At 42.0% G+C, this 14417-nt stretch overlaps 1 protein-coding gene across 3 annotated transcripts in view; it reads right to left on the bottom strand.

The window, feature by feature from the left end:
• Nucleotides 1-2574: 2574 nt before the first annotated feature.
• The window catches only part of p2ry1 (purinergic receptor P2Y1), a 36853-nt gene continuing 25010 nt past the window's right edge, over nt 2575-14417 (bottom strand). Inside the window, exons 3-5 of one of the 3 annotated variants that reach the window (XR_006313474.1) lie at nt 13121-13183; nt 9368-9561; nt 4629-4714 (exon numbers count right to left, since the gene is read on the bottom strand). Coding sequence is in view for 1 of the 3 variants with exons in the window: in XM_043702703.1 (XP_043558638.1) it covers nt 4611-4714 (104 nt within the window). In the remaining 2 variants the exon portion in view is untranslated. Of the gene's footprint in view, nt 4715-9367; nt 9562-13120; nt 13184-14417 lie in introns of all 3 variants that reach the window. The other 2 variants (XM_043702703.1, XM_043702705.1) reach the window with 2 other exon arrangements.

A 14417-nucleotide genomic window follows, 5' to 3' on the forward strand; every position in this document is an offset into this window, starting at 1 on the left:
CTCGTCTCAGCATCTCTGGGGCTGGGAGTTCCACTCATTGCATCTAGCTCGGTCATGAGGGAGCCGAGATATAGCAAAAGATGTAAAAGCAATTACAATTCACCAAAATGATAAGCCACGGTGAGAATTTTCATACACTAAAATGATGCCAAGTGATAAAGTGAACTGACTCACACCTTACCTTTCTGCAGCAAGAATAGTCAGCATGGTTCAGTTGCTGGGCCTCAATGTCTCCTGGTAAATGGAGTCAGGGTCCAAATGAATGCACCCTGGGTGACATGGTGGCCCAGTGGTTAGCACTGTTGCCTCACAGCACCAAGGGCCCAGGTTCAATTCCAGCTTTGCACATTCTTCCTGTGTCTGTGCGGGTTTCTTCCAGGTTCTTTGGTTTCCTCCCACAGTCCAAAAGTGTGCAGGTTAGGGTGAATTGGCTATGCTAACTTGCCCATAGTATTCAGGGATATCTTGGTTTGGTGCATTGCTCAGGGGTAAATGGAGGGGAGTGGGTCTGGGTAGGTTACTCTTTGGGGGGTCGGTGTGGACTTGTTGGGCTGAAGGGCCTGTTTCCCCAATGTAGGGATTCTAATTCTAATTGCTGTTTCTGATGTTGCATTGTTGAAAGTCCTGCCCATTCGTTGAGATATTGTTCAGAAGTCTCACCTCGCGTTGCTGTTAAGGATTCCACAGCACTTCCCAAACAACAGCAGGGAGCTCCTTGGTGTCTTGAACAAAGTTCTTTCCTTCACTGACTCCAGTGAAAATAAGTTGGCGGGTGGTTCACATTACTGGGATCTCATCTGTGGAATCTTGCTGCACATAAAAGTGGTTACCATGATCTAATGGATTTGTGCATGAAGCACAAGTTTATCTCCAGGTTACACAAATTTGAGCCAAAAATGATTTCCCTTTCCTTCAGGCTCACTGGGTTAAATTCTTGGAATGCCCTCCCTAGTATCAGTATGGATGGACATTCAACACATGGATGGCAGCAATTCGAGAAGATGGGGACATCACCTTCTTCAGGGCAACTTGGAATGGAAAACAGATTTTCTCCTTACTAGTAACACTTGCACCCATGATTGAATTTTCTTTGTTTGTTTTTAATGTGTTCATTTCTCAGGAAATGTGCATTGTTGGTAAGGCTAGCATTCATTACCCACTGCAAGTTGAGAGTCAACCATATTGTTGTGGGTTTGGAGTCATACCAGGTGTGGAGAGCAGGTTTCCTTTTCAAAACGCATGTTAGTGAACCAGATGGATTTACGACAATCAACAGAAGTAACCTGGTCACCATTACTATCTTTTTATTCCAGAACATTATTGAAATCTAATTTTGCCATCTGCCATGGTGGGATATGGACAAAGCTGAGAGCACTGGCTTGGATCTTCAAATTATCACTACACCATTGCCTCCCCTACTAGTGCAATTAGGGGCAGCATGGTGGTTAGCCCTGCTGCCTCACAGCACCAGAGACCTGGGTTCAATTCCAGCCTTGGGCAACTGGCTGTGTGGAGTTTGCACATTCTCCTTGGGTCTGCGTGGGTTTCCTCCAAGTGCTCCAGTGTCCTCCCACAGTCCAAAGATGTGCAGGTCAGATGAATTGACCATGCTAAATTGCCCGTAGTGTTAGGTGTATTAGTCAGCAGGAAGTGGGTCTGGGTGGGTTGCTCTTCAGAGGATCAGTGTGGACTTGTTGGGCCAAAGGGCCTGTTTCCACACTGTAGAGAATCTAATCTAAAATATTCATTTATTAGTTTTGCAGGATATTATGGAAAATATGCATATTATAATCTTAAGGCTGTAGTGTACTGTCCATCAATACTATAAGGAGAGATTGGAGCGTGCAGCACAGGATTTTGCTAGTGGAGTCATCTGATCTATGTCAATATTTGTACACCACATCATCCTCACAGCCTCCCTCTCTCACCCCAATAGCACTTTTTAAATGTTACTTCTCCCCCACCCCATGCATTTATCTAACTTCCCTTAAAGATCATTGTGCTATTCACCTCAACTACTCTAAGAGACATTGAGCAATGTTCTCTCTGAGGTCCATGATCATGCAGCAATTGGGTAACTTGCCTCATAAGCTTCACTCCCTTCACCCTGAGCAGCTTCATCTTAAAGGCCCAAGCAATGGAAGACACACACCCAAAAAGAAATTAATGTGAGACAAACACAGAGAATGCTGGAGAAAATCAGCAGGCCTGGCAGCAAAAGTGGAGAGAGAACGCACAGTTAACACTTTGAGTTCAGTTCGACTTTTCTTCTGTTTCACTCAGCATAGCTGCTGCCAGACTTGCTGTATTTCTCCAGCAATTTGTGAGCTTGTTTCAAATTTCTAGTAGCTGCAATAGTTTACTTTTATTTGAGAAATTAATGTGAACATGGACAGTGATTTCCACATTCCAAACACTCACAGGGTTGGCTCCAATGTATGTTTTTCTGAATATCTTATGCATTTATTAGTGATTATCTTGTAGTGTCTCCCACCAGCGAAAACATCAGTCAGTGATAAACTATTCAGTAAAAAATTGAGAAGTGTCCAGAAATGATATAAAACATACCATGAAAGATGGTCATTGCTTTCAGATTTTATTGTTGCAGTTCTGTTACTGGTCTCAGTGTTATACTGTCGAAGTCAATGAGCTGTGCTCTTTGATAACATGCTAAGTTTAACATGCTGTTTTATCCTGGCATGCTGCATAAGTATTGAAACTGCATGCGACAACACAATGCATCATACAAAATACAAGCTGAGTACATTGAGAGAAAGGGAGACTGTTAAAGAGACTGTGAAAAGGCAGGCTTTTGTCATGCTGACAGTTAATGGTCAATTGACAAGAAAACTTTGGATTATACGCAGGGAGGGTGGAAGAGTTGTTTTTGATGTAAAGGTTATGAGAATATGGAATGCTTTATCACAATTGACTATTCAATCTCAGTTGATCATGACATTTGAGAGGGATCCGGATAACGACTTGAAGAAAAGAAATGTTAAAGAGTATGGAATTAAAGTTGATGGAAGCTCCTGGTATGGAATAATGAGATGAATAATTTCCTTCTGTGCCAAAATTTGTTTGGCTCAAAGACTCCAGTCTCTTTAATATCAATACGACACTGTTTCCACATTGTATTGCAACGGTGGTGTCATCTAACAAAACATACAATATTCCTATTCCTTCATCTTAAAATCCTGCTTTACATTAGGCCTGTTAACCCTCTTGATTCCCGTTGTTTGCCTGTCTCAGGCAGAGAGATTCCTGTAGTTCAGCAGCATTCACAGGCAAACACTTAAGGCATAACATCCATCTTTTTATTGGGGAGGGGTGCTGATCTGTTTGTGGCAATGTGGTAATGCTTTCTGTAAAGTAGTAGACCAGAGACACAGCATTTGCCCATTGATTTCACGAGCAGGGATCACTTGGCAGATGATTTTAATGGTCAACCTGCCATCGTACTGGTCACAATTCAGATTGCTCTTCCACAAACACCAGAGTCCCATTTTAAAAGCAAAAGGTCATTGACCTCCAACATTGGATTCTCAAATTGTAAAGGACACTTTACTGTACAGTGCACCGTTCCACTGGTATCCTTTCCACTCTGCTTTATTTTGATTAATGCTGCTTCAGAGGTACTGTTAGTGTGCTTGAGGTGGTAAGGCGGAGGTAGGGGAGCAGGGTGAAAGATGGTGGAGAGTGTGGACAAGCAGTGAGAGGTAGTCAATTAACCGTCCTGCAGTGCCAACTGAGGGCACTCCATACAAACAGCGCAGATTCCTCCAGACAGCTGCCACCTGACAGAAAGCACATTTTGTTGTCAAAGGATAGGGAACCAACAAAGCCTTATTTAAACCCATTTCCCACACCACCACTCTTCACCTTAAGCTGTGGTTGTAAACCTGTATTTTATGTGGGTTGGGGTTGAGTAGGTTTGGGCCTGGAATTTAGAAGAATGGCAATATCCTCGGAGTCTGCCACATCAGGATTCCACAGCGTCCTGACACCCAAATCCCAGCCACATTGAAGAATTGACTACTTGGCCATCAGAAAATCTGGACAAATGTCTGTAACGTAGCACAACATTCCTCAGTAATGCACTAGCTGCAGCATTTCTGATGGGAAAGTTCAGCCAAATCTCTGTTTTTTTAAAAAAAAATTAATGGTCCAGCAATTTCCGGACTAGGAAATACATCACCATTACCTTCAGTGTCATCAGGTCAAAATCCTAGAACTTCCTCCTGATGGCATTGTATCTCTACCTGCAGCGGTTTAAGAAGGCAGCTCACCACCACCTTCTCAAGGCAATAAAAACTGTTTCAGCCCAAATCCCGTGAGGGAATTTTAAAAAGTAAATTTTGTTTCATAGCAGGTGAAATTCAACAACTGCGCAAAGTGGGCAAGATCAAATTGGTAAATACCCTATCTGTGATACACCATTCCTGCTAAATACTCTGTGGTGTACACATTGAACATGTTCTTCCTTATACATTTACACTCTGGCAGTTAATTACATGTTTGTTAGGCATCCTGTACATCACAAATCCAGCCTGCTATATATCCAAACCATGTGGATCCTTCTGTTCTGCAACAGACCATTATACACTTCACTAAAGGAAAATGTCACCATCACTGCCCTTGGACTTCATTTCCTCCCCACCGTCTCTGTTCACACCCCGATCTTGTTGACAGCTGACTTCTGTTGTGATGCAGTCTGTGGTCAAATAGGCCGATATGCAGAATGGGAAGCCATTTAAACGAGCGATGTTAAAATGATACAGCAGCAAAATTGGGGAGGGGAAAGAGAGAAAAGTCAAAATAAGTAACAGCGTAAAATCAGTAACAGTAAGCAGTTTATAAGAATCAGCCACTGCTTATGGGGTAGCTCTAATCCTCTAAATCTGATGGTTTTAGAATCAAATTCCAATATTTGCTAATTAGAGCCACAGTTCATGAAGTCTCTGAAAACTCTTTCTCGCTTTATCTCAAGTTTCTATTCACTTCTGCAGGATTATATTGGAATCTGCAGGGTTTGTTGTGCAATATTACCATACAAATAACTTGTCCATTCATATAAAATTTTTTCCATTATTTTCACCAAGCACCAAATCGCTAGCTTTATATGGATACATTCTCCAATAAAACAACAAAAATTTTGATTAAAAAATACACAGTGTGCATGTGGATAACATCACAGACTGTGCACCAGGTTAGAAAACATGGTTAGAAATTCTATAATTTACTAATATCTCCTTCTCCTGAAGACATTCAAAATTTTATTTTCAGTGGGGTTTCAGTCATCTAAAACAAAGTTGTTAGTCAGTACAGAGTATTGCTGAGAAAGGACACATTTGTTGAAGCTTGTGTCTTGATTCATCAGAATCATTTGCAAGAATACAAACATAAAGGGAAAATCAACATTTATTCTGCATGATAGAAGAGTACTGATTGGTTGCCAAGAGGGTTCTGATTGGTACAGTGTTGCCATGTAGAATGCACTCATTAATGCTGATTGACAGCTAACAGCCAGGTTATGTTTAAATTTTAAACCAGGCAGCTCGACTCTAATGGATCGATTGATATCTAATATTGGTATGTCATCGAGTCATAGAGATGTACAGCATGGAAACAGATCCTTCAGTCCAACTCGTCCATGCCGACCAGATATCCCAACCCAATCTAGTCCCACCTGCCAGAACCTGGCCCATATCCCATTCCTATTCATATATCCATCCAGATGCCTTTTAAATGTTGTAATTGTACCAGCCTCCACCACTTCCTCTGGCAACGCATTCCATACAAGTACCACCCTCTGTGTGAAAAAGTTGCCCCTTAGGTCTCTTTTATAACTTTTCCCTCCCCAACCCCAGGGAAAAGACTGTGTCTGTTTATCCTATTCATGCCCCTCATAATTTTGTAAACCTCTATAAGGTCACCCCTCAGCCTCCGTCACTCCAGGGAAAACATCCCCAGCCTGTTCAGCCTCTCCCTATAGCTCAAATCCTCCAACCCTGGCAACATCCTTGTAAATCTTTTCCAGACCCTTTCAAGTTTCACAACATCTTTCCGATAGGAAGGAGACCAGAACTGCATGCAATATTCCAACAGTGGCCTAACCAATGTCCTCTACAGCCGTAACATGACCTCCCAACTCCTGTACTCTATGATCACCTGCACTTACATCCCCATTACTCAAACTTTCTTGCCAATGGCACTGCCACACAAGCACCTTTGGGTTCCCTGAGCCTTATAACATGTAACTTTATACACACTACAATAAGCTTTTTAACATGTGACCGAGTGTATAACCAAGACCACTGAGCATGTACATATTACTGAAGGCTCCAAACATTGCCTAAAGGCTAGTGGAGACAATTCCCTTACCAAGCTACTAGGATGTGGGTCAAATGAAAATTTCAAAACTGAGATTGCTAGGCTTTTGTTAGGCAAGGATTTTGAGGGATGTGAAAACCAGATCTGCAGGTAGAGTTAAGACATAGATCCAAAATCATCTAGTTGATGTTAGAACAGGAACTGAATAGCCTAATCTGGTTTCTTTATGATGGTTTGCTGAGGTCAACTTGTTGACTTAATTGTATCTGCCTGTAACTCAATGGGTATTCTTACCTTGACCCTGTGATGTTAACTGCTACAATGCATTTATGCAAAGTTGGGGGAGAGTATAAGCAAATGTGGATTGAGGAGAAGTGTCCTGTTTGGTGAAAGATCCCTTAGAATTCCTTCTACAACCAGAGCCATGTTTCCCTGATGTTCTGAAAGTCTTCAACTCTAGAGAGTAAAACAGCAGTGAGAGAATGTACAGCCACACAGTAACAAGCTGCATCTGACCTCAGGCCCACTGCCAGTGGAGCACTTCTGTGTTTGTTGCCTTCGCCTCGATGCCCTCCTTACATCCCCATTACCTCCAACCTGTCAAAAACTCTGCAGGACCAGGGGTGATGCAAATGAGACGCTTTCCAAAATCAGTGTGCAATCTTTGGAACCAATTCCACATTTCAAGTGAAAATCTGCCCACACTCTCAACTTAATAATCACAAAATCCTTGCAGTGCGAAAGCAAGCCATTTGGCCCATCAAGTCCACACTGACCCTCTGAAGCACATCCCACAAGACTCACCCTATCTCTGTAATCCTACATTTCCCATGGCTAATCTACCTTGCCTGCACATCCCTAGACACTACAGGCAATTTAACATGGCCAATCCACCTAACGTGCACACTTTTGGACTGTGGGAGGAAACCAGAGCACCCAGAGGAAACCCATGCAGACACAGGGAAAACGTGCAAACTCCACACAGATAGCTGCCTGAGGCTGGAATTGAACATGCATCCCCGACACTGTGAGGCAGCAGTGCTAATTTCCGAGCCAACGTGCTGCCCCTGTTTAGCATTTTAGTATAATCACGTCAATTGTCTCTTCACATGGTTGCACCACAGATTGAAACCCACTGCTGCCGTAATAATAAAAGTTACATCAGGTAAAAACCGAAAGACCTGCGGCTGCTGTAAATCAGAAAGGAAAATAGAAATTGCTGGAAAAGCTCAGCAGATATGGCACATCTGTGGAGAGAAATCAGAATTAATGTTTTGGGTTGTTTAGATTACTTACAGTGCGGAAACAGGCCCTTCAGCCCAAGAAGTCCACACCGACCCTCTGAAGAGCAACCCACCCAGACCCACTCCTCTGCAATTACCCTTTCACTTAACACTACAGGTAATTTAGCATGGCCAATTCACCTAACCTGCACATTTTTGGACTGTCGGAGGAAACCAGAGCACCTGGAGGAAATCCACGTGCAAATTCCACACAGACAGTTGCCTGAAGCAGGAATTGAACCTAGGTCTCTGGCGCTGTGATTTAAAAAAAAAAATCAATGGAACCAGTCCAACTGCGTTAGACCTGACCTCGCCAAGGGACATCCATCTGTGTCAAGATTAGAGTGGTGCTGGAAAAGTACAGCAGGTCAGTCAGCATCCGAGGAGCAGGAAAATCAACATTTCGGGCAAAAGCCCTCCACCCATCTGTGTCACAGCAACAGGCCAGAGGCAGCTGCCAAATCACTGAAGCCATCTTGATAACCAATCTATGTTCAGGATGTTGTATGGGCCCAAACATAAACCCTCAGAAATATTGTTTATGAGAAACAAAATCAACACTTTTTGACTGAAAAGTCTGGCCTCATAAATTTGACTTTTACATTGGAATTTAGGTTGTCATTTTTGCTTTCCATTGCTACCACGTGTGACACTTTGATCTTTTATTATAAATTCTGTGCCCCATTATCCTGCCCCATTAGCTACCTGACAAAAGGACAGTGCTCCAAAAGCTTGTATTTTCAAATAAACTTGTTGGGCCGAAGGGCCTGTTTCCACACGAAAGGAATTTTATGATAATAGTCCAGCATTGAGCAGGTGAAGAACTGAGGCCCAGGAATCAACAAGGCCATAAAACCTGGTGAGGGATACTCCATTCAATGGCAAAGGAGCCATAAAATGGCTCACAATGGGATGCATTGTGTTCATTCTGTCAAGAATGCCTCTGCTTCTACTTACAGGAGCTAGAGAGCAAAGATGGGAAAGAACAGCTGAGCGGGGGGGGGGGGCAAAGTGGGGATCTAAGTGGCATTCAAGATAGATGGGAAGAACTGTTTCCCTTAGTAGATGGTTCAGCAACCAGGGGGCATAGTTTTAAAGTGAGGAGCAGAAGGTTCAGAGCGGATTTGAGGAAAAAAGCCTTCACCCAGAGGACATGAATCTCTGGAACTCACTGCCTAAAAAGGTGGTTGAGGTGGAAACCCTCAAGACGTTTAATAACTGTTAAGATGAGCATTTGAAATATGTTTGCATACAAAGCTATGGGCCAAATGGTGGAAATTGGGATGAGAATAGATGGATGTTTGATGACCAGACACGATGGGTCAAAGGGTCTCATTCTAGGTTGTAAAAACTCTATGACTGTCCAGGTTAGAGTCTGTCAATTGCAGCGTGTAAAGATAGCTCAATGAACTCCGAAATGTAGAATTTTATGCATGCTGGTCCAATCTGATAAAATTCCTCTGCTAATCTGCTCTATTCGGGGGTTGGGGCCTTGGTTTGAATAGTGGAAAGAGAATTTTACACACGTGTACAAAAACAATTTAAGACAAAGCAACATTCTGAGCTATCAAAACACGTTTCCTTAAACTCATGGCACTTATTAATGAGAAACAATGTAATTTTTTGAGGAACCATCCAGGCAATAGAAAATATGTATATATTTCCTCGACGTTTCCTCAGAATCAAGGATGAATTGTTTCTGTTTTGGCCATCAATGGTTCTGCGATGGCCGACAGATGTAAAGTACATACCTGCAGACTTTGCCAATGTGGGACAGCTGCTTGGTAGATGGGGTTTTTTTTTGAGGTTTTTGCATTCCCTTCAAAATCTTGAATTCACCTCTCCATTTTCCCATTGAAGTTGTTCGGGTGTATTGGTGCCTTACTGAATAGACCATCTCCGCTTTGGTACGTTACAGGAGTTGGCATGTGATTTTATCTTCTTACTGTGAAGGTAGATACAGATATTCATCTTTGCCGCCAATGTGCCAGTCCAGCCTTCAGCCTTGAGGGGGAGGATATTTGAGGACCATGATCTCAAACCCAAGACAATGCTCATTGTTTACTGGGCTGTGGTAGTTCCCATGCTCCTGAATATTTCATAGAAGTTAAAGGCATGCAACAAGCACTGCAGAAGTGCCAGCTCCCTGTCCAGTTGGCAAGTCAAGCAGTCCACCATGAGCACCCTCTGCCATCCCAACAAGCATAGCATTAGGGTGCGAGTGCTCAAATTCAGCTCCACAGACTGGGACATGTCAATTGTAACATTACGTTGGACACCTAAAGCAACTACCCTGCTTGGATTATGGTCACAACAGGAGACCGCCAGGAAAACCACAGAAACACTTTCGAATTATCCTCACACTATTCCTGAAGCAATCAGCTAGAGGAAATGTAAAACCCAGAAACAGGTTATTTGGCCCAAATGCACTATATGATTATTTATGCTTCACTTCTTGATAGAAACTCATATAAGGATTTTCACACAATTGCAGTATTCATTTTAGGAATTGGTGAGTTTGGGTTGCTGGTGTTAACATCAACAAGAGGGGCTTTGAGCCTTGTTCCAACTGGAACAGACTCAGGTTCTGCCTTCTTGTCCTATCTGTCTTAAAAGAAATGACAGTACTTCTGCTGGAGGACCCGACATCAGACAGTGAACATATGAAAATAATAAATGTCACACACTGTAACTCAAGTTTGGCAAACACAGTGTGAAGAAACAATATTCCATTGGAAATTCCATTGCAGCCCTATGTGACCTGTAGAAGTCATGAGGAGAATGAAGAAAGTTTCTATTTTTCTAATGAATTCTACAGAGCGCAAAGATAACGCTGCACACCATACTGTTTCACTCTACTGGGAGTGGAAATAATTTTGAAATTTGATGTTGGGATTGTAAATTTTCCTCAACAGGTTCATCCTTTCCGGACATCACTGCAACAATCCCACTCCCCACTTCCTGAAGGCTGGTTCAAGTCCATCGGGCCAACGATCCCTTACATCATCTCAGCACACTTGCTTTCAAGCCAAGACAGATGCTTGGAATTCATGTCTCCGTCTGATTGGAGTGATGTGGCTTTTGAGTGAAGTTGTATGGTCAATGATCACAGTCAAGCAATAATTTCTGCAATATCTTGGCTTTATAAGTGATAGTCATGTATGTGATTACCCCATCTTGTTGTATTTTCTGCTGGATCACTTCATTTTCAACGTAAACTGTCTCACAGAAATGTAGTAAATCAGGGATATAGTCCAATCAGCTCTTTCAGCTTCTTCCACCATTCAATAAGATTATGGCTGATCATCCAACTCTGTACCTTGTTTTTGCTTTCTCCCCACACCATTTGATCCCTATAGCTCTGAGAACTAAGTCTAACTCCTTGAAAGCATTCAAGGTTTTGGCTTCAACAACTTTCTGTGGGACAGAATTCCACAGGCTCCCCACTGTCTCAGTGAAGACGTTTCTTCCCATTTCAGTCCTAAATGACACATCCCCTATGCTTAAACTGCAACCCCTGGCCCTGAACTCGACGGTCCTTGGAAACATCCTTCCTGCATTTATTCTGTAGTGCTGTTAGAAGTACTCCGGAGCCCTGTGAGAATTGTTTAGGTTTCTTTAAGATTCTCTCCAGTGAATATTGTCCTAACTGACCCAGTCTCTCTTTATTACTCAGTAATCTCACTTATGTAATGTAGTGACAGGCCTAGAGCTGAGATTCTGAGACATATTAAACTCCATTTTGAAAACATGCGTTATTTAACTAATTCTGACAAGTAAATAACTTGTGATGCAAACAATAGGTTTCCATAAAACTGATCTGGATCACTGAGCTCCTTTAGGGAAAAAAATCTGCCATAGTCCTCTGATATGGCCTTCTTGTGACTCCAGACTCACAATGTGGTTGACTCATAACTGCCTCTGTATTAGCCTAACAAACCTCACAGCTGGACAAAGTGATTACGCTTGTAGTTATTCAAGAAGGAAATCATCACGATCTTCTCAGTAGCAATTAGGAACAGGCAACAAATGCCAATTATACCTGTATTCCGAGAACAACTTTTTTTATAAAAACAGTGCAACTCCAGTCTGAGCTCTGAGGAAGGGTCACTGGACCTGAAATGCAAAATCTAATTTCTCTCCACAGATGCTGCCAGACCTGCAGAGCTTTTCCAGCAACGTCTGTTCTTTTTCTCCCTAACTCCAATCTAGTAAATCATTGTTATCCAATAAACTAAAAGGATAGATTCGGGTTTAAATTTGGCACCTTGGGTGAAGGGTTGCTAATAGTGTTGGGATGGAGGGGGGTGTGCTCAATTGATATAAATTATTAAAGTGTTAGAAATAATATCAACAGGTCAACTGGACACTGTGAGCATAAAGTGAAATTAATAAGGGGCAAATTAGGAACTGTATTTAAAACTGGTAAGCTGCTAGTTGAGGACACAAAGATAAAGTTAGATCTTAGCCCTTCAGGGTTGAATATATGAACATAAAGAATATGTTGAGTCTGCTTTCACCATTTAATGGCGTGCACAATTTAATGTCACCATTTAATGGGACCATGGGCTAATGTTTTAGATTAATTCCAGTTTCCCACCCTATTCCCATATTACCTTAGTGTCAAACAAACTATCGATATAGACCCTGAATATACTCAATGACTGAGAACACACAGCTCTCCGAGGAGAGAAAATCTAAACAATTCACAACCCACAGAGTGACAGGAAGCCTCAGCCTGAGTGAAGTCACCACTGCAACCTCACATGAAGGCGAAAAAAAAACTTGAATGCTTCCCCTGAAAGACTGTTAATACTCCAATAAGGTAAACAAATGGAAAATCGTATATGACTTTTCGTTACCACTGGAAATCTCTAAATACCCCTCCAGCCATTGAAATGCTTTTGGATGCAGTCACTCTTTTGATGTAGGAGATGTAACGGCCAGCACAGCAAGCTTCCACAAACAGCAATGTGAACACGCAGACTGTTTTTAACATGCTGGCTGAGGGAGGTCAGTACACTTTCTCTTTCTCTTTCTCTTGAACTTGGAACAATGGGTTCTTCAATGTCCATGTTGGAGAGCAGGAGGCGCCTCAATGTTACATCTCGTCTGAGTGGTTGCACATCTGACAGCGTAGCACTCCAGTAGCATTTACACTCCACATTGTTTCTTTCACCTGCCAGAATTCTTGCAGTTCAGACATCTACATTAACATTGGTCAAAAAATGCACACAGTCTCCTTAAAAATGTCAATAGTCCAACCACTGCCTGAGAGAAGATTGGTTGCTCTCCCTCCTCATCTCCAATGCAAGCAGATTTGGGCAGGATCAATGGTAACGATAGTGTTCGAAATTTTAAGTAGTTTTGCTTTTTGCCCACATGCAATCCCCACTTGGTTGCTGAAGATTAAAAGCCCCTTATAAGGGCAAGGTAATTGGATTACACATCAATGAACCGGACTAACAGAATCTGGAGTTATTGGATTAAGTTTAGATACGTACACCTGATTCTCAGCTCTATGTGGGTTCCACGCAGACATGGACTTCAAATCCAATGCAGCAATGCTGGAAAGCATACAGAGAATGTTAACCCACCACAATTTAAAACAAATGCATGAATCAGTGGGCTAAAGATAATGCACAACAATATTACACAATGACTTGAAGTGTCACCAGACTGACATGAGTGTTTAATAGTAGTTTGGGAAACATTGTCACAATATTAAATCACATTTGGAACCTGATTTCCATATTAGCTAGTTTCATATGGCACCAAACAGTGTGCAGATTCCGAAGGCAATGATGAAATCAGATTGATATCAAACCCTGCTATGCGAAGGTTGTTCCCGTCACTGGAATACCTCCAAAAAATAACATGGATTAATGGCTTGCTGGTCTTGGAAGGGGAATAACACAAGAATTATGATGATAAAAATTGGAAATATATTAAATATAATGGAGTAAATGTTCCTTTGCTCTTATCAAAGATGTGTCATATTCATTGCAACAAATAAAATACTCCAACATGATTTGTCCAATAGAATTTAGGATTATAGAGAACAAAACACACATTTCTTTTTGTGAGAGTGGTAATGCAGAACATAGAACAGTACAGCACAGTGTTGGCCCTTTGGCCCTTCGATGTTGTGCTGGCTTTTTACCCTACTACTTGTCGTATCAATAAGTGGTTCATTCTCACTTGTTCAGCTGTAACAATATCAACAGAATTGAGGTAACACATTGTTTTATGTGGTGTTAGGACCAAAAGTAATTGGGAATGATCTTGACTTAGTGGGAGAGTGTAAAACAGCTTTAAATTTGAACACCTCTACCAAATCTCCTCCTAACCATGTCTCCTCCAAGCGGAATTCTCCAAACCATATTGGAAGTGAAACTCCTCATCCCAGGAATCATTGTCCGAAACCTTTTCTGCAGAATGTCAGATCTTGACTCATAGACTCAGAGATGTGCAGCACAGATCTTCCAGTCCAGCTCATTCATACCAACCAGATATCCTACATTAATTTGGCCCCATTTTCCAGCATTTGGCCCAAATCCCTCTAAACCCTTCCTATTCATATACCCATCCAGATGCCTTTTAAATGATGTTACTGTACCAGCCTCCACTACTTCTTCTGGCAGCTTATTCCACACACACACCACCCTCTGAGTGAGACAGCTGCCCCTTAGGTCCCTTTTAAATGTTTCTCCTCTCACCCAAAACCTACGCTCTCTAGTTTCATTAGCCTTTTTTTGTTAAGTGATTATTAATATAATTGGCAAAAAACATGAGAGATGC

Source organism: Chiloscyllium plagiosum, chromosome 13, assembly GCF_004010195.1.
Source record: "Chiloscyllium plagiosum isolate BGI_BamShark_2017 chromosome 13, ASM401019v2, whole genome shotgun sequence".
Classification (NCBI taxonomy): domain Eukaryota; kingdom Metazoa; phylum Chordata; class Chondrichthyes; order Orectolobiformes; family Hemiscylliidae; genus Chiloscyllium; species Chiloscyllium plagiosum.